At 32.8% G+C, this 21,115-nt stretch overlaps 1 protein-coding gene across 3 annotated transcripts in view; it reads right to left on the bottom strand.

Annotated features, from left to right (window-relative positions):
* The window catches only part of LOC139513779 (uncharacterized), a 36,587-nt gene that overhangs the window by 10,405 nt on the left and 5,067 nt on the right, over positions 1–21,115 (bottom strand). The window contains exons 2-11 of one of the 3 annotated variants that reach the window (XM_071302578.1): positions 11,438–11,497; positions 8,110–8,587; positions 7,288–7,479; positions 7,219–7,236; positions 6,219–6,757; positions 5,071–5,469; positions 4,449–4,615; positions 3,415–3,585; positions 1,280–2,437; positions 781–918 (exon numbers count right to left, since the gene is read on the bottom strand). In XM_071302578.1, coding sequence (XP_071158679.1) covers positions 781–918; positions 1,280–2,437; positions 3,415–3,585; positions 4,449–4,615; positions 5,071–5,469; positions 6,219–6,757; positions 7,219–7,236; positions 7,288–7,479; positions 8,110–8,585 — 3,258 coding nt within the window. In that variant the 5' untranslated portion in view covers positions 8,586–8,587; positions 11,438–11,497. Of the gene's footprint in view, positions 1–780; positions 919–1,279; positions 2,438–3,414; positions 3,586–4,448; positions 4,616–5,070; positions 5,470–6,218; positions 6,758–7,218; positions 7,480–8,109; positions 8,588–11,437; positions 11,498–21,115 lie in introns of all 3 variants that reach the window. The other 2 variants (XM_071302577.1, XM_071302575.1) reach the window with 2 other exon arrangements.

The raw sequence follows: 21,115 nt of genomic DNA, 5'->3' as shown, positions 1-21,115 counted from the left end.
GGTTAATATAGTCTAACATTTGATTTTGTAAGTTTTTATGGACTTATCCTTATGCTACCACATCCTTCAAGGCTAATCAAAATTATACAGTACAGTTTCAAGCACAGAAGATACATTCAGCTTAAGGGCTGGTTACTCTTTATATTTTGAAAAAAATGGGGAATGTGTCCATGGGACACAGATAATGCCCCTGCTAGCATATAATGTTGTAAAAGGAGATAACTCAAGAACTGTACAAGTGACGCTACCCAAATTTGTACTTGATCTGAGTTTTGTGGTAATAAGCATTGTGTTTACTTTTTCATAACATTCATTTGAGGCAAAAAATCCTGCAATTTTTCCATTTGTTAAGGGACATAACTCTACAATGGTAAAAGTGACCCCACCAAAATTCGAACTTGATCTGTGTTTTCTGATCATAAGCATTTTGTACAAGTTTCATTACATTTGGTTGAGGCAAACTCAAGTTACAGAACGGAAACGAAGCTAATTTTTTCCTTTTGTAAAGGGGGCATAACTCTAGAAGGGTAAAAGTGACTCCACACACATTCAAACTTGATCTGTGTTTTGTGGTTACAACAAATATTGTGTACAAGTTTCATAACATTTGATTGAGGTAAACTTAGTAAGAGAACCATTTTTGGGGCGTACAGACGGACAAGGGTAAAACTTAATGCCCCCTTTGCTACTGCGGGGGCATAAAAATTTGATAAAGTGTTTCCCTTTAAGTCTCTGTTCTGATGGGGTTTACTTATTAGTTCAATCTAAGAGTTATAGTACCTTCTTAATGCAGAATTTGTAATCTGTATTGAAGTCCATAGCCAGGTGACACTTGCCAGACGTACCACTACCTAGATGAGATAATCTCACCCACTGGAAATTCTTACTGTATCTTGTCTTTAGTATTTTTATTCTATCCTATAAAATATTATCTTTTTAACTTGAAATATCATTTATTTACAATATAACAGTATAAGATTAGTCATTGTTAAATTCATTTACTTAAGAAATGTTGTAACTTGAAAGTTTTGAATAAAAACATAAATAATCACATATAAAATAGAGAATGGAAATGGGGAATGTGTCAAAGAGACAACAACCCAACCAAAGGGTAAACTTTTAGCAGCAACCAATTATGAAATTTAATAAAGTGACTGCATTATTTGCAATTATCTAGGTCAGTATTATAATATATTTATTCAGTTATCTACCTCATTTTATAACATAAGGCACAATCATAAGCTTTGATGTTTGACTTTTCCCTGGTTTTACAATTTACCTGAAATTGAGGAAGTATAACACCTTCTTCTCTTGTGTCATATTTTTTACCAAGTTTCCATTGCTTTTTCATATCAAACCAAATCCTGGCAGGACCCAACAAATATGACCTATCACCATAAATAACGTCCTGTATCCCTGGTGTTCCTGTTGGTCTATCAACCAATGACTGATACCTTTCTCTATATTCTTGTGGTCTAACATTTGGCATACTGATAAGTCTGTCTTCAACATACACACGACCTGGCAGCGAAACGTACTCCTGATTTATACCACCTGATGCCAGTTCCAAAGATTCGTCTCTAACCAGAGGTAAAGAGGTATGAACACTGGAATCTGATGGTAACTGATAAGCCTCTGGAGGGAGATGCAGACTGGAATCAGGTGTACGAAGAGTACCAATACAATCTGCTGTTTCATAAAGGATGGTGTCTGGATAAAGGGGATAGTCAGTACTGTCTGTAAATATATCTCTTGGTCGGTCAAGTGTGACACTACGATGTCTTGTTGTTTGACTATAAGGAAGAGATGCTGGTTCCTCCTGCTGCTGCTGAAGTCGTTTAGGAAGATTGGATGTCATCATTACAGTGCTACCATCTGACATCTTCCTCATCAATGGTTCAGACTTGGACACCTTTTTACTTCCTGGTTTCTGACTTCGTGATTCCATTCTCATATCCATTCTAAGTTCTGGAATGCTTTCTAGCACTGGACGACTTACTGTACTGAGTCTCTGATGACGAGGCATGTTTAAACTCTTAATGCTAGAGATGCTGTCAATACTGGAGAATGGATCATCATCCACTGCATCAGGGTTAGCAAACCTCGCCAAATTCTTCTTTAATTTCTTCCATACTTTCTCAGTATTATCTGCTATTTCTGCTCTCTTCAGTTTGACACAAATAATAACTGGACATGTGACCTCAGAAGTAAAACTATCTGACAATCCACAGATAGAAACATGCTTCTGTATTAGTCTGAACAAAGTCATACAGATGGAACAGGAATCTTGGTATCCCATACTGCATGAACCAAAATGGCAAATGAGTGCAGAAAGGTGGGTACAAATATAGCATGTAGTTGTCTCCCCTGCTGATTTAACTTGCATACTTGTCATTAGACATAAATTAATCTCGTCAAAGATGTCAGGAGGAACTTTCTGAAAATAACCAAAATATAAAGTAATAAAAGTCAAAAACAATTTACACCATACTTCTAATAATCTCAATTATTTCTCATCAAAATAAATGGGAAATGTGTCAATGGGACACAGATGATGCCCCCACCTGCATATCATATAAAGTTATAAAGGGACATAACTGAAGAACGATAAAAGAGACGCTACCCAAATTTGTCCTAGATCTGAGTTTTGTGGTAATATGCATAGTGCATCAGTATCGTAACATTTGGTTGACTCAAACTTAAGTTAGAGAACGGAAATAAAAATTCAGCAATTTTTCCATTATGTAAAAGGCGTAACTCTAGAACAGAAAATTCAAATTAATTTTTCTCTCCTAAATGCAAGTTATATAATACAGTTTTTCTAATTTTTGTGCTATTTTCACATTTCTCGATCTGTGTGAGAAAAATATTTTTCCTCACTAGTGAAATATCTGTTCTCGGAAAATGATTAGTCAAAATTTGATTATGACGTCTAAATGTTTTGTTTTCTTCTGAATTTTCCTATTGTGACGTCATGAAAAAAGGCGACAATATCTGATGACGTTGCATATAAAGAACACAATTTTCTGAAAATCTTTGAAAAAAGAAGGATAAAAATCATTAGAGAAACAGATTCCGACACTATAACTCATGTAACGATATTTCTCCACTCTCAACAGTTAAATTTTAGTTATTTAAAGAGCTTGGCAAGCCTCACGCTTTAAATAATAAAATTTAACTGTCTCGAGTGGAGAAATATCGTAATACACTTGTTGCAGTGTAGGAATCTATATATATCTTGATCATACAGGTTAAATTTATAATTATTGATTATTGAGAAGAAAAAAATCTTCCTTTTTTTTAGACAACAAATTAGATATACATAGGAATGTTCCAAGTTGTAAGTGAATGCAAATTTAAATGATTACACAATTAAAATAATTCCAAACTATTTTATATGAAATAAATGTTTACCAATTCCTCTGTTTCATTTAACATGAGACCCAGTATGTCACTTAGATTATTTTCTCCTCCAGACAAACATCCATGTTTTCTACGGTACTTGAAGTTAGTTATCACGTCCAGATTTCTACTGATTCGGTCTTTATTATTACCATTGTTGCCACTATCAACAGGAGGCTCCTCCTACAAAAGACATCAACATTCAATGTTCAAAAGTCATTTAAAAAATTTAATAATATTTACCATTTCAATCTGTATAGAATAATGCCGACTGCCATAGTGGCTGTTTAACATATGTATTTTGGAACAATTCAGGAGGGACTTGTGGGTTACTTTTGCAGTTGTTCAGTAGTTGTCATTTGTTGATGTGGTTCATAAGTGTTTCTCTTCTCTTGTTTTTTATAAAGATTAGACCGTTAGTTTTCCTGTTTGAATGGTTTTACACTAGTCATTTTGGGGCCCTTTATAGCTTACTGTTCAGTGTGAGCCAATGCTCCTTGTTGAAGGTCGTACTTTAACCTATAATGATTTACTTTTTACAAATTTTGATTTGGATGGAGAGTTGTCTCATTGGTACTCATACCACATCTTTTTATATCTATGATAAATACCCCTTTTCTTAGATAAATTTGCATTCAACTGTCTTTCACAACAAAAGTTCACAACATAAGCCCAGGGGAGGGTTTAAGCACTCTCAAATATGTTAACCCAGCCACATTCTATTTATGTCTGTCCCAATTAAAAACCAGTTGTTAAAAACCAGTTGTTGTCATTAGTAATGGTCTGTTAAACATCTTTTTGTTTATGGTAAGTGTGTATTGTAAAATATCAGGCTGTTTCCATTTATCATGTCTATATAAAGCTGACTATACGGTATGTGTATTCTTATTATTTAAGGTTGTATGGTGCTTATGGTGATTAAATTGCTTTAATCCAAGTTATCTTAACTCTGTTGGACAGTTGTCCCATTGGAAATCATACCACATCTTCATGTTATGACTTAAATATATTTTGGGGTTAAATTGTTTTTTTAATATTAATCTAACATTTTCATCTTTGTCTTTTTCATCATCATCTCTTCTGTGTTTTTCTTTTTCTGTTTCTTCTTCATCCGATTTTTGACTTCCACGACTGGTAAAGCGACCAGAGTCGCTGTCAGTCAACTCATTACATGGATGATCTCCCTTGCCCATTTGTCCATCATTGAAGTGTCCTATTAAATTCAATCATTGTTAATGTTTGAACCAACATATTTCATATTTCACTAAATACAGCAAGTTTTTTTATCAGTTATGAAATGTATTGGATCTTTGTTGTTGTTTTGTTTTAGATGTATTTCCTTTTTATCAATGATAAATTCTAAATTAAAAATTTCTAAGTTTATCTTTAAGTTCTCTTCTATTTCTTGAAATTGAAAGATTAGTGCCATTATAAAAAGGCATTATGTTTATAATTTAAATGGAGAGCTTGTATATATTTTTGGAAATGTTTGTTTCTGAAATAATTCTATGTAAAAGTAAAACTGCACATTAAAATCTAAGGACAAATCATAGTGTCAGAGGAATGAGGTTTGATAGGAAACAAAAAATTAGAAAAGGTATATAAAGTTAAATATCTTCCAAAAACTGAATTTATTTTTCTCTCTTTGAGAGAATTGAAGACACATACCTCCTGTTGACTGTCTTCCATGTGGTTGTTGTTTTCTACGAAATGCTGTATATTCACTTGTGAAATGAGGTCTCCGTTTCCTGGTAACAGCTGAACTTATGAAATGTTGTCCTCTTTTTCTGCTAACAGCTGGACTAGTGAATTGTGGTCTCTGTTTTCTGCTCACAGTTGAATCTGTGAAATGTGGTGGCCGTTTTCTTGTATACCTTATTTTACATTCAGCGGTATATTGTGGTTGTTGATTTCTTGTATAACGTGTCTCATATTTACATGTCAAACTTTTCCTTGGCTTTCTGGTGTCTTTCTTTGTAAACTCATTAATCTTTCCTGATTCACTGTTTCTGAAACTGTTCAATCTAATGATGCTTCTTTTTGTTACTTTACCTTTACCTTCTTTTTCTACAGAAAAAAAAACCATATGCTAAGTTCTATAGATTTTCTAAGAATTCAGATAACATAAACATTTCTAATATATGCAAATTAATCATGCTGAAGCATGAACTCCACATCATATTTTTGGTACTTCTTGAGGAATGTATATATGTGTGTGGCAATGGTATTCTTGTGTCTGGTATTATTGTGATTAGCAAAAAAGCTTTTGTTCAATTCACCTTTTCAGAATCTAAAGGGCTATTGGTCAATCTTTGAACACCAAAATGAAAATAAACGTGACGGTACGTTTCTGATTGAATTTCCATTGTTTAGTACATTTTTAACCAATCATAATGTGTTGGTGTATGCTTTTGAAAATATTACACAGATTGCTTTAGATTCTGAAATGGCGAATTTACAATACCAATCCAACATATCCTAGGTAAATCTCAATTCACTACATTACATTCTAATCTCTACTCATTATTCAATAGTTTTGTAACACGTAATTATCATAAAATGGTCATGACCAAGATCTTGGTTAAAAATAATTAAGCTAGCAAGAAATAATTTTGTCGTTAATCTTTTCTGCATTTGATAGCTGTCTCACTGCCAATCATACAAAAACTCCTTATTGTATATGCACATCAGTCAAGTAATTATTTCCAGCAATGTGTGACTCATTTTAAACTGTATCTAACTTATATTTTGAGACAAAAGCTAGTAAAAGGTTATATAATGTCAACAAAGTAATGAGACTTTACCAGAAGACTTACTTTGTTTCTTAGACTTTGTCAATTGTATTTCTAATTCTTTACAGCTGTCACATGACTCAAGTTTTAACAGGATTTCTGCCTTGTCACTTTCTATTTCATCTTTCAAAACTTCTCCATTACATTCTACCACTAAACATTTCTCCTCCACAGCTAATGTTTCCTTTGTATCATCTGTCTTTAGTTTCACTATTTTATCTTTAACACAGCTATCAGTCATCTGGTCCACGCTAAACTGTACTACTTCTTCTTTCATTGGGTCCAAGTCAGTATGTACTCCCTCCTCTTTCATTGGGTCCATTTTTTCTCCTTCATAATCCTCTTCTTTCTCTTCACACCAAACCTTCAGTATTTTCTGACTCTCTTTCTGACATGATTGTTTACTATGGTTGTTTGTCTGGTCCAGTTTACACTTTAATTGCTGCTGTTTAATGGTTTCGAGGTTTGTCTGGACCTGATCTATGGGAAATATCCCATCCCTTACCAATCTAAGGATTAAATCTAATGTTCCATTCTTGTTATCTTTATTGTTCTTTAGTTTCCTACAATAGATACATGTTAAATACTTACTTATTGACAAATATGTATATTTAATATGAAATGATCATATTTGAACCTTCATTATTATCTGCTTTATAAAAGTATTTAACTTGTTTTCAGGGACGAAGGACAATTGAAAATAATGTTGAAAGAAGAGAATACAAAACATTTTTTAGCTTCAAACTTTATTTCCATTGAATTAAAACAAAAGAATCGTGTAACACTGCAATAACTACCAATACATCATGTAAATACAAAATTAAATCATATTCATTATTAGATCTTAGGAGATGATTTGCTCAGATGGACCTGGAGGCTCCTTAACTAGGCATGTTGGAGTGGAACAGGTAATAAGTCTGCATTAACCATAAGAAACACTAACCAAATTTCTTATCCAAATAATACTTCCTTGAAATCCATTGCTATCTAGAGTTCACATTATATCTATCTTTAGTATACCTACCTGTAAATTCTTGCTAGAAGATCTCTTGTTCTATATTTAGCAGGAACTTGACGTTCATCTTTAGATAGATCTTTTGTCCTATATTTAGCAGGACCTTGACGTTCATCTTTAGATAGATCTCTTTTTTCTGTATATTCCTCATGTTCACTTGGCTGAGCACATGGTTGCTTAAGGTTAGTTTCACTACGATGGCGATGACGGCAGGTCTCACTTGAATGACCCAGATGTGTGCTGTAGGTCTGACTGTGAGGGTTCTGAGGTCTGTTGTAAGTAAAAAAAATACAAAACATCAGATAGAACTTGATCAGACATACAAATATCTGCAGCATTTCCATACATTGGTTGTTTTATAGCTCATAAATAATAATGTTCATTCATGGTTATGGTTAGGTTAGGGGATGTCCTAGGTAAGGGTTGGGGCTATTGTTAAGATTTAGGTATAGGTAAGGGTTTGGTTTGGGGCTAAGGGATAGTTGAGTATAGCTTTACATTGGTTGGGACCCCTAAAGTAAAAATGCCATTTATTCTAATTCTTTGTTCTTTTATGTAACTTTTGTAACTTTTTTATTTACAATTTTGTTTTGTACGTTTCATAACCAAAATATATTTATTACAGGAGAGGATTAAGTGCAGAGAAGTTCATCATTGGTTCTCTCAAATTAAATCTTTACATTTTTTGCCTTTATTGAATTGCAGTTGATGGCATTTGTTTATTAGGAGAAACTGACATGAAACATGAATTCATTTGTAAAATTTCTATTCCCTGTGCAACGTTTTGTGTGTGATAGAGTAATTTGTTTTTTTAATGTATACATATTACATAATTTTTATTTATTGTAATAGTCTAAATTGACAAAAAATGCATTTATAATAAATATCATGCAGACTTACTTAGGTAAACATTCTTTGGTTTCTTCATCAGAATTAGAATCAACAAATGACGCTTCTTGGTATTTCTTAACCTCAAGATTGGAAAAATATGCCTCTATTTTCAGTTTTGTAAATTTACTGAAATCCATATCCTGATCTTTGTCAATCTCTAACTTATCTTTTGATGCTTTTGAATAATTAGTTTTATGATTCTTTTTTTTTTTTTCTTCATGCTCAACCTTCCTTTTAGATTTAAATGTATCATTATTCAATGACTTTGATTCTGGTGGTCTTAATTGTTTGTTTTTACTATTTCTAGATTTTGGCCAATAGTTTGTCCAATTATCAGCCTTCCTTTCACACTTTAATGTCATATCTAAGTCTGGTATTGGGCTTAAACTATAGTTCTTCCCATTCTTCTGTAACTTTTTGTTTCTTTCATCATTTAGTGATATGTGTGAAGATATGCTTTGCAAACTTTCTTCTTCTAAACCCATATCTGAAATATAATAAGAACACTGTATTTCCTGTTCTGACCCCAGTCCTTGAAGTCATCAAACTTTTGAGTCAGTTTTTTGTACTCATACTCCAAAATCAACCAATCAAAATGACTGTTAGCACTGTATTTCCTGTACTGTCCCCTGTGCACTTTATTTCCTGTTCTAACCCCTGTGCACTTTATTTCCTGTACTGACCCTTGTGCATTGTTTTTCCTGTACTTTCCCCTGTGCAGTGTATTTCCTGTACTGACCCCTGTGCAGTGTATTTCCTGTACTGTCCCCTGTGCACTTTATTTCCTGTACTGACCCTTGTGCATTGTATTTCCTGTGCTGACCTCTGTGCAGTGTACTTCCTCTTCTAACCCCTGTGTACTGTATTTCCTGTACTGACCCTTGTGCATTGTATTTCCTGTACTGACCCCCGTGTAGTGTATTTCCTGTACTGACCCCTGTGCACTGTATTTCCCTTAAACTGACCTTGAGCACTGTATTTCCTGTACTAACCCTTGTGCATTGTTTTTCCTGTACTGACACATGTGCACTTTATTTCCTGAACTGACCCCTGTGCAGTGTACTTCCTGTTCTAACCCCTGTGCACTTGCACTTTATTGCCTGTACTAACCCCTGTGCACTGTATTTCCTGTACTGACCCCAAGGTACTGTACTTTCTGTACTGATCCCTGTCTACTGTATCTACTTAACTGACCTTGAGCACTGTATTTCCTGTACTGACCCCTGTGCACTGTATTTCCCTAATTGACCTTGAGCACAATATTTCTTGTACTGACCCCAAGGCACTATATTTCCCTAATTGACCTTGGGCACAGTATTTCTTGTAATGACTCCAAGGCACTGTATTTCCCTAATTGACCTTGAGCACAGTATTTCTTGTACTGACCCCAAGGCACTGTATTTCCCTAATTGACCTTGAGCACAGTATTTCTTGTACTGACCCCAAGGCACTGTATTTCCCTAATTGACCTTGAGCACAATATTTCCTGTACTGACCCCAGTGCACTGTATTTCCCTAATTGACCTTGAGCACAATATTTCTTGTACTGACCACAAGGCTCTGTACTTCCCTAATTGACTTTGAGCACTTTATTTCCTGTACTGACCCCTGTGCACTGTATTTCCTGTACTGACCCCAAGGTACTGTACTTTCTGTACTGATCCCTGTCTACTGTATTTACTTAACTGACCTTGAGCACTGTATTTCCTGCACTGACCCCTGTGCACTGTATTTCTCTAATTGACATTGAGCACAGTATTTCTTGTACTGACCCCAAGGCACTATATTTCCCTAATTAACCTTGAGCACAGTATTTCTTGTAATGACCCCAAGGCACTGTATTTCCCTAATTGACCTTGAGCACAGTATTTCTTGTACTGACCCCAAGGCACTGTATTTCCCTAATTGACCTTGAGCACAGTATTTCTTGTACTGACCCCTGTGCACTGTATTTCCCTTAAACTGACCTTGAGCACTGTATTTCCTGTACTAACCCTTGTGCATTGTTTTTCCTGGACTGACACATGTGCACTTTATTTCCTGAACTGACCCCTGTGCAGTGTACTTCCTGTTCTAACCCCTGTGCACTTGCACTTTATTGCCTGTACTAACCCCTGTGCACTGTATTTCCTGTACTGACCCCAAGGTACTGTACTTTCTGTACTGATCCCTGTCTACTGTATCTACTTAACTGACCTTGAGCACTGTATTTCCTGTACTGACCCCTGTGCACTGTATTTCCCTAATTGACCTTGAGCACAGTATTTCTTGTACTGACCCCAAGGCACTATATTTCCCTAATTGACCTTGGGCACAGTATTTCTTGTAATGACTCCAAGGCACTGTATTTCCCTAATTGACCTTGAGCACAGTATTTCTTGTACTGACCCCAAGGCACTGTATTTCCCTAATTGACCTTGAGCACAGTATTTCTTGTACTGACCCCAAGGCACTGTATTTCCCTAATTGACCTTGAGCACAATATTTCCTGTACTGACCCCAGTGCACTGTATTTCCCTAATTGACCTTGAGCACAATATTTCTTGTACTGACCACAAGGCTCTGTACTTCCCTAATTGACTTTGAGCACTTTATTTCCTGTACTGACCCCTGTGCACTGTATTTCCTGTACTGACCCCAAGGTACTGTACTTTCTGTACTGATCCCTGTCTACTGTATTTACTTAACTGACCTTGAGCACTGTATTTCCTGCACTGACCCCTGTGCACTGTATTTCTCTAATTGACATTGAGCACAGTATTTCTTGTACTGACCCCAAGGCACTATATTTCCCTAATTAACCTTGAGCACAGTATTTCTTGTAATGACCCCAAGGCACTGTATTTCCCTAATTGACCTTGAGCACAGTATTTCTTGTGCTGACCCCAAGGCACTGTATTTCCCTAATTGACCTTGAGCACAGTATTTCTTGTACTGACCCTAAGGCATTGTATTTCCCTAATTGACCTTGAGCACAGTACTTCCTGTACTGACCCCTGTCTACTGTATTTCCCTAATTGACCTTGAGCACAGTATTTCTTGCACTGACCACAAGGCATTGTATTTCCATTATTGACCTTGAGCACAGTACTTTCTGTACTGACCCCTGTCTACCGTATTTCCCTAATTGACCTTGAGCACAGTACATCCTGTACTGACCCCTGTCTACTGTATTTCCCTAATTGACCTTGAGCACAGTATTTCTTGTACTAACCCCAAGGCACTGTATTTCCCCAACTAACCACAAGCACTATGTATGTCAACATAACAGCCCTGGACAACTGAATACTAATTTGTTTTAAACCTTTAAATCTTACCATATTTTTAACATACATACCTCTATACTCTTGGATAATTTAATATCACATTTCTTTACTGTACTTTATTTGGGGGATTTCTGAAAATTAAACAATATATTAGGTTACTTGACAAGAAAATCTGTCCTGGAAATTTCAGGAAATTTAATTTGAAATTACTTCCTTTTTTAGATCAGTGATTTTGAAAGGAAATTTCTGTTAAAATAGACACGCCTGACATTGTCAGGATTATGGCTGTTATAATGTCTACAACAAGACATGCATCAAAAGCTTCAGATGTAGTCTGGTAATACTGAAACATCTATATTAAGATGAAAAAAAAATGAAGCAAAACCCTACAACACCGACAAATGTGAGACAACTCAACTTTAAAAGGATCAGGATATAAAACAATAACAGCAATTTATCCTTTATAGACTAAACCTCTGTCTATATATATATAGTCATGGAAGATAATCTCAGTTTTGCAAAATTAGTCACTGGTGGATCTTGAAATGTTCATAAGTGGGGGCCCACTGACTGCCTAAGAGGGGACTGCTCCAGTCACGCTTCAGTGATTCCCTATATAAGCAACAAAATGTTTCCCTGCCCCCCTAAATCCGTCTCTGTTAGTGAGTACATTATTTACAACATCTCTGCAGGGTTTTTTTATAAGCATATAGCAATTTTACTTTCTTTAATTAAATGGATGACTTGTTCAAAGAAATGTTTTGTGACTAGAAATAGAACACAGGGAATTTATGGCTTATTGTGTTATTGCACAACCGATGAAGACTGAATAGTAAGCAAAAAATGCTTAAATCTTCTTGACAGTGCTATCAATATCATAATGGAACAAATCAATGTAAATAATTTAGGTTTAAAAATAATCATATTTCGGACAATAAGGTCTTGTCATGTTTTTCCTAACAGAAATGCATACCTTGCTTGAAACAAACATACAATAATTTCTGTGTCATTTGGTCTCTCATGGAGAGTTGTCTTATTGGCAATCATACCACATCTTGTTTTTATAATCACAGTTAAACAAGCAACACTTAAAAAAGATGCAGACTAATTGTTGTTTCAAGCCTACAATTTTAAATAGATAGATACTGTAGACAAGAGGATCTCTATTCTCAATATGATAGGCCTCTTTCTTGGAAAATATCCATACCATTGCCAAGTCATCAAACTTGGTTTCTACATCAATTAATTACTCATATAAAATAAGTTTCATCTAAACTTGCAAATTAACGTGTATATCTCTAAAATAAAGATAAGTGAAAAATCATATTGACAAATAAACTATGTATAAAAAAATCTTACCTATAATTCATAATGATATATTAGTATGATCTGTTCACAATGAACTACTACGACTTACAACATGAACAAGGAAATTAAACAATAAATTCTCAGTTAAAAATAAACATGACTGCCAATATCGCCCTTCTACCAAAAAAAGGACAACAAATTTTAAGTGCTATTTAAAACTTAACAAAACTTCAAAATTAATATTAAATTCAGAGAAACAAACAAGGAGTAATGCAATGCAAGAAATGCATCAGCTGTTGAAATGACTGGGATTATATTATCAAATGCCTCTATTTGGTCTCAAATTTTGCAAAGTTTTCATTTTTATTATATTAATGTGTAATCGGGATTCTTAAATTTCATATATAAGACAACATTCATAGGTTGATACTATAAATTGTTTATTTCATTTTACAAGCAAACTAGACTCTAAAATCATATGGAACAGTTTCTAGAAATTATCATGTTTAGGGAATTATTGAACCAATCCATGTATAAATACCATGTATACTAAACTAATATGCATAATTTTATACATTTATTATAAATCCATAACATATAATCGACAAAAAATATTTCTTTAAGGAAAACTTACTGTAAATTAAGTTTTGTGTTGTTACAAATGTATGATAAAGAGTTATTACTATGACCTTAATAAACAATGAACTCAGAACCAGAGAGCATGTGAACAATAAGTCAGATGGTATAGACATGCAAGAGTTATTACTATGACCTTAATAAACAATGAACTTAGAACCAGAGAGCATGTGAACAATAAGTCAGATGGTAGACATGCAAGAGTCAGGTTTCTTTTTATATTTATATCTCCCATTTCTATTTTGTTGATAAACACTACAATAATTTATGGACCTATGGGCGGTACGAAGAGGAAAATATGGACTGTCAAACAGATAAATGGCCTATAAAACATGCTAAAACAATCTAAATGTTCATATAAACCCACTAAGAAGGCTATATTATTCTTCAATTATCTAAAAATCAATTTTATTGTACAAAAACTTACATATTTAAAAACATCACCATGGCCATAATGCGAAACTAAATTTCTATCTGTGTATTGCTACCTAAATGTGGAAGATAATTTGCTTAATAACTGCTCAAAAACATCACCGATAAATTCTTGTATCGAATAACTAAATTTGGGTTTCAAATGCATGAAACCTAAACTTTTACCCTTAATTAAAGACATGTTTGGAATGTGCTTAGCATTTAATTATAGTTATTAAAATCAAAAGAATGTCAAAGTTGAAAATCAAAACAAGGGAGTGATAGGGAAGATAAATTTTGTTGACTAATCTTGACAAGAAAAATAAGATTGTTTGTAAACAGGTAAAGCAATGATTTTCATATTATCAATCTATGAACAGACCTAGATAAGTCTTTATTATACTTTTGCACATGTCTGTCTGTTAGTCTGTTTATTTCTTATCAGAGTAAATTTTGTGGTAAGGATTCTATTATGCCTTTTGAAGATTTAAAGTATTACTACAGGTGAAACAGGCACTTAACATTAATTAGCAGTTAGCACTGAATATTTGGTTAAGGTCATATAACCATTTCATATGGACCTATACATAATCTAGCATGTCTGCCTACACTATCACATTTCTGTAGTCCTTTAAATTTGAACTGTAAAATCAGGGTCAAAACAGTAATTTTGAAGTCATTTAAAAAGTTCAAATGATAATGATTTTGTTTACTAAGTGTCAAGTTGATGTGACCAGAACTTTATGGCTAACTTCCTTATTATAAATTAAAACTTTAAATGTACTGAATTTGCACTATAAGTCATTTCCATGTTCAGTAAACTGTGAATTGAGATCCATACTTTAAAATTTGGCATACTATTCAAAAAGTTCATGTCATAATACTAACTTCAAGTTATAACATGGTGATTTACCTTAAATAAAACCTTTTACCTTATTTTTAAATAATATTTAGATAATTGAAATGGTACAGGAGTTTTTGAGCTTATACTTATTTTTCCAATAATAGTGCAAACTCTTAAAATAGTATAGTATTCATCATGTGAGAAATTATTAGGTGTTAAAATTGACAGCACACTTAGCTGGAAAAACCAAATTGATCAAATTTGTGCTAGCATTTCATCAAGAATAAACCTTCTTTCTAAATTAAAGAAATTTTTAGATATTAATGCCAGGAAAGCATATTATAATGGGTATATTCTGCCTCTCATCGATTACTGCTGTATTATTTGGGGAGAATGTAAAAATGAAGGGATAGTAAGAATATTAAAACTTCAAAAAAGAGCAGCAAGATTAATTCTTGATGCAGACCCATTATCCTCATCAGCCCCCTTATTTAAAGAACATGGATGGATGACAGTAGAAAACAAAATCAAATACCACAAATATTTATTGCAATTTAAATGTATGCGGAAAGAAGCACCACAGTACCTAATTCAAAAGTTACTACACCTCTGTACCAGGTATGGGGAAGATATTTAACCCTGCAAAATTCTGTAGCCTTTAATTCAGTGGTTGTTACTTGTTGCTGTATATCATATTTGTTTTCTATTTATTGTTTTTGTTCATAAATCTAAGTTAAATTATTTCTCATTTGTTGTTTGGGGGCCTTTTATAGCTTGCTAAATTGCATTATTAGTTTAGCACATTATTGAAGGTCGTACTTTGACCTGTAATAACTTACTTCTACATCATTTGTGATCTGGTTGAGATTTGTCTCATGCCTCATTGGCAATCATATAAGCTTTTCTTATTGCTATATATATGCATTCTGCAACCTTCTAATTTATCACATTTGTCTTTTAATGATTTCAAGGGTAAAGTTTGAACCAGGATATATTTCACAAAGTACAAAATTTCCATAGGCTTAATTGCAGACTTTCGCAAACCAAGAAATAAAATACCAACAAAAATACATTTTATTCTCAATCCTTGAAAAATTAGTTATCACCAAAATTAATGAATCCACACTACTTGATAAAAAAAAGAAAAACAGTGTTCAAATTTTGACATATGCATTTGAAGTGAGTTCATTTGTATAACTAGACAAGTATAGTGTTTCTGACACTTACAATCAAAAGTTTAGTCACTAAATCATCTAAAACGTCATTTGTTCACCTTCACCCATTTTTTTCAGTTAAGACACAGTTTTTATCCCCCACAGGCAGACTACAAATTTCTAAACATCAACTGTAACTATCAATAATAGATATATATACACTGGTATGTTTTATGAAAGTTTGTATGTTATTAGGGTATGTAAGTTAGATTTTTCAACTTTAATAAATAAAAGGGTTATAAATCAATTGCAGATAAAACTAAGTGTCCGTAAATCTGTTCTCATTTCAATGTATACCGAAAATTAATAATTACCATATTTATTCTTGTACAGGTATATGTGAATTATGATCATCACTGTACAGCAACCCAAAGACGAAGAGGAAAACATTTATGTCCTGCTTTCCCTCAATAAAACACATACATGGATAGGGAAATATTAATGTACATCCCTCCCCCACACAGAAACAAGGACAGAATGCATAAATGATTAAATTTTTGAAACCATTTATTGGAAAGCTGTCCTGAGTGTTCAGTGAAAGTTTTTTTTAGTTTTTTTCTCTTTAAAAAACTAATATTAAGTGATGACTGAATGTATATGCCAACCAGATGGCCTCAATATCTTAAACTCAATTTTATCAAGACTGATATAGTTACATACTTATCAAACATTAGGTGAATTTCCTTTAAAAATCACAGTAGGGGATTATTCAGGAAAGGTCATACAAGTAAAGACAACTGATTATATCTTTATTCATACAATCATATTTTTTTTTACCTTTCAGAATCTCTTACATTTAATATTTTACCTTTCTGATCGTAACAAAAAAGTCAAGTATTTTGCAAACTTTGGTCTGTATAGCAACAAAAACAATAATTTGAATAATATTTACATTGCAAAGGAGTTATTAAAAGAAGCTACGATTATCATGATCAGTTCCTTGTAAACTAGTTATTAAGGTAATTTAATACTGCTGACATAGGCGAATATTTCACATTCCTACACCTACTTTCTGTTTGTGTTTTTCCAACTAGTTCCTCCAAAGAAATATTGGTCTATAACAATCTCATGCATTTAAATATTGATCATAACCCTTTCTGTTACAAAGGTACCCTTCTTATTGTATATCTATAGGTAACATAATATGTACCCCATCTTTTTGTAGGTTATCTGTTAAATATTTTTACAATTTTTCATACAATTTCAAGAAAAGGTCATCTTGATTTCTGTTCATGTATTTGGAATCAGCTCGATCTATTTACAATCAAAGTTTTCATCAGGATAAGGTCCTTTTATATTTACTTAGTAACTTAATTTCAGAAGTTTTAATCTTTGTTTTTTTTTTTTTTTCCACTCGGTGAACTTTTTGGATATATCTGAAAACATTTAAGGATAATTGGCATGTTACAGAGAGGCATATATAGCCAGTAAAAAAAAAATTGAAGTTGGTGTTCCAGGAAATTTTTACTGCCCAACAACATTCAAAATCAATTTTACACAAAGCTGCTATAGCCTGCTAAATTTTCTTCTCTTGTTATATAAGGAGGGAAATTATAACATCAAATGCGATGTTGTTTTTATTTCGAATTACTTTTTTTTGGTGTTTTACCACAAAGTCTTCTAGTGAATTTATAATGGTTAACATCCTTGCTGTAACAGGACAAACATTGAAGAGATCAAGTTTTCAGTGTTTGCAGGAGAGGTCATATAAATTGCAATAAGGGTTGTGAAGCTGCAGATACAAAAATTGAGCAGAAGAACTGCCACTATATACCTTCTGCTTTAAATGCAGAAATTTGTTTATTTTCTCATTTTATAATTAACTTATTTGAACTATGTGATTTGACCTCCAATCAAGCAATGAATAAGGAAGCAGGAAAAAAATACCGCGAACAAATAACAGTTTATAGACCTGGTATATATAATCTACTTTGACATAATTATGTCTTATGAAACAAATTTTGTAAATTGCATGCTTCTTACAAAAAATAATTTTAGGACCCAAAATTTAGAACCTATAGTACTTACACAGGCTAACATACAGATAACAGAATCTTTAGTACTTACACAGGCTAACATACAGATAACAGAATCTTCAGTACTTGGAGATGCAATAATTTTAATGAAAAACAATTTATCCCTTTTTTTGTAAAATTTCATGACAAATTCACAATATTTAGTTATACCTGTCAATATATATGTCTGGTAAACATCCCTATATTTATGACATAGGTTACAAAAATTACCTTTTTTCAATCTATTAGTAATATTTTAGATACTACTGTTGATTAATGAACTTGTTATATTTATCTAGTTTACACTAACACATAAAGGCATAAGTAAATAAATTTTCTTCTGCTTAAATAAATTATAAATAACATTATATAACTTATATAAGATATCTTCACAATCTTGCATTTTAATAGAAAAAAATGTGCATGGCTGTACATAGTCATATTTGGAAGAAATAATTTCAGTACTGCAATTGAAATCCCCATGAATATTTAATTATTCCTATCCTACTTTTACTCATAGAAAACTAGCCATATTAAGAGATATGTTTAATGATATTATTTACCTTACTGACAATAGCTATCCACTGTTATTTTAACTTTGTTAACTTTTCAGCCGACAGAAACTTGACCTAAATCTGTCGACCAATAAGATTGTTTTCCATATATAGACTAACTAAAAATAATACATGATTCACTTAGACTATTTCTTGGTAATACAACAAGGTCATAATGTAAAACATTTCACCGTCTACATCTCCCTCCAACTTTATAATACTACAGTTTCTAAGAAATCGTTATACAAGAGATATAGTAATGTGTCTCTGTGAAAAAGTTAAGAATTTTTTATAAATTCATTTAACACCCACTAGTAATTTTAAATAAATTTTACACCCACAATAAATTTCAATAAAGAATAATTTTTTGATTACCAAAAAAACCCTACTAAACTATGTACTCAACATCAAAGGAAAATAACAAAACAATTACCCTGACAACCCAAAATAAAGGATCATACTTTTGATTTTAGTATTTAGTCTTTTCTATCATGATCCCAACTCATGCAACTTAAGCATGTAAAGAGTTAGATAGTGATATAGAAAGTATCAAACTTACAGAAAATTCACACTACTTTAAAAATAACCAATATGTAGGAGGGCATTTTGGAAAATAATATACCTAAATATATATATCAAATTTATTAGCAACTATTTATTCTGAATTAAGAAAGTGACACCAATGACAGATCTACGAAAAAGGGGGCCTAATTTTTTCAAGAATGGATGCATGAAGATTTTCAAGACCATCAAGTCAAATGAGAGATATTTATGTAACTCCTTCATTAGACCCTCAAAACAATATCAAAAATAAAGAAAAATTAAGATATTGCTATTCCAATTCTACAATGATATGAATGACAGAATTTATGTTAACATATTTTCCAAAAACCATGGAAATGAGAATGTCAACGAACAATCCAAAGCTACCACTGACACATAATAATAAATGAGAATGTGCTACAACTACAATCAAAATAGATAATGGACACAGAAAACAAAGATACATTCAAAATGGAAACAAGAAATATGTTAACTTTCGATTAACAGATGTGTTCAAACTGTACCTAACCTGTTACTGGTTCTAAACACTAATTAAATAGAGTGCTGGTTCTAAGCATTATGATACTGTTTAAATATAAAATTGAGTGGATATCTCTAATCTAACCATCATCCATCTAACTCTTTATTCACAAAATAAAATTATCAAATTTTTAATGGCTTAATACTACCTGTACTAACGATGATCATTTCAAACTGATGAAAAAAGGTTTCACACAAATTTGTTTCCCTTGGCTAATTTAGACTGGTTCTATAGCAAACTAAATATCTTACTCTTCATCCTATTGTTTGAATTTTAGACTTATAAAATTCTTATTCTTATTCTTATTATTCCATACAAAGGATGATTATTTCAAACAGATGTATAGGCGTTTAGGTGAATATTTGTGGACGACACCGCCAATGGTATGTAGTATTGTTATGTCTTGCTTTTGCGACAAAAGACGCAGGCTCGACAAAAATGTATGTCCCTAACCCTATTTAGTTGGGTGAGTTTTCATCACAATTTTATCAATTTTCAAGAATTAAAAACTATTCCAGATGCCAACAATTCCTTGTTGTAAAGGGCTGCCTTGTAAAGGACCACCAGAAAGTCTGACAGACAGAGTGTAAACCTAGTGCAAAACTTAAGTCCCCTTAGTTTGTAGCGGACTTTATAACAGACAATTGTAGTTAAGTGATGTGCGATATCATTGGCGGATCCAGGGGGGGTTCTGGGGGTTGGAACCTCTCCTTTTTTTTGGCCGATCAAGGCATTTGAATGGGGACATATAGTTGGAACCCTCCCTTTATCCTGTGTTTGGAACCCAACCCCCCCTTTTTAAAATGGCTGGATCAGCCCCTGGATATATAAAAACAACGTTGTATTAAAAAAAAAACAATCAACCAATAACATGAAGTATAAAATTGAGAATGGAAATGGGGAATATGTCGAGACAACAACCCAACCAAAGAGCAGACAACATCCATGAAATTATTTAAAAATATATAAATTTACAAAAATGCGGTGGGGTTAAAGATGTTTGTGAGATTTCAACACTTGGACAGAAACCAAGCATTAAAAATATTGCCAATATTCTTTACAAAGAAGTCATTAGATATATATCATATAAAGATATAGGAAGGTGTGGTATGAGTGCCAATGAGACAACTCTCCATCAAGTAACAGTTTATAAAAGTAAACCCTTATAGGTCAAGGTACAGTATATACATTGTACATCATGTACATATAGTATTTTTAAACTTTTCATTCAACAATATTACCCATCCTTTATATGAACCTACAAACTTCCTGTCAACAGGATAAGTAGTCTTTGTATATTTCAATTAAAATAACCTTCACCCATACGTTAATGTTCAAGAAAGTTTTAAAACAAACAACTTGACATATTTTTTTAAAAATTGGGATGATTTAGATCTTGACATTGTGATGAGTAAAGCTCTTTTCAGCTGATTGTTACAGTTTGTTCCTATATTGTACTGTGACACCATTATGTCCAGTTATGGGATAGTTGAAAGCCTTGACACAAACACATCATAGTGAACCAAATCAAAACATTTATATACTATTAAAAAAACCCTCAAACTTAAAATGTATTCTAACTGTTATAATAACATGTGATGATTTTAAACAACGAACTGAACAAAATACAAGAGGCTGTCACAACGACAGCAAACCGGATTTATTAACATTTATTTGTGTCCT

The sequence above is a fragment of the Mytilus edulis genome, chromosome 2 (genome assembly GCF_963676685.1).
Source record: "Mytilus edulis chromosome 2, xbMytEdul2.2, whole genome shotgun sequence".
Taxonomy (NCBI): domain Eukaryota; kingdom Metazoa; phylum Mollusca; class Bivalvia; order Mytilida; family Mytilidae; genus Mytilus; species Mytilus edulis.
The sequence above is the reverse complement of the archived record's forward strand: the minus strand, read 5'-3'. Positions and strand labels throughout refer to the sequence as shown.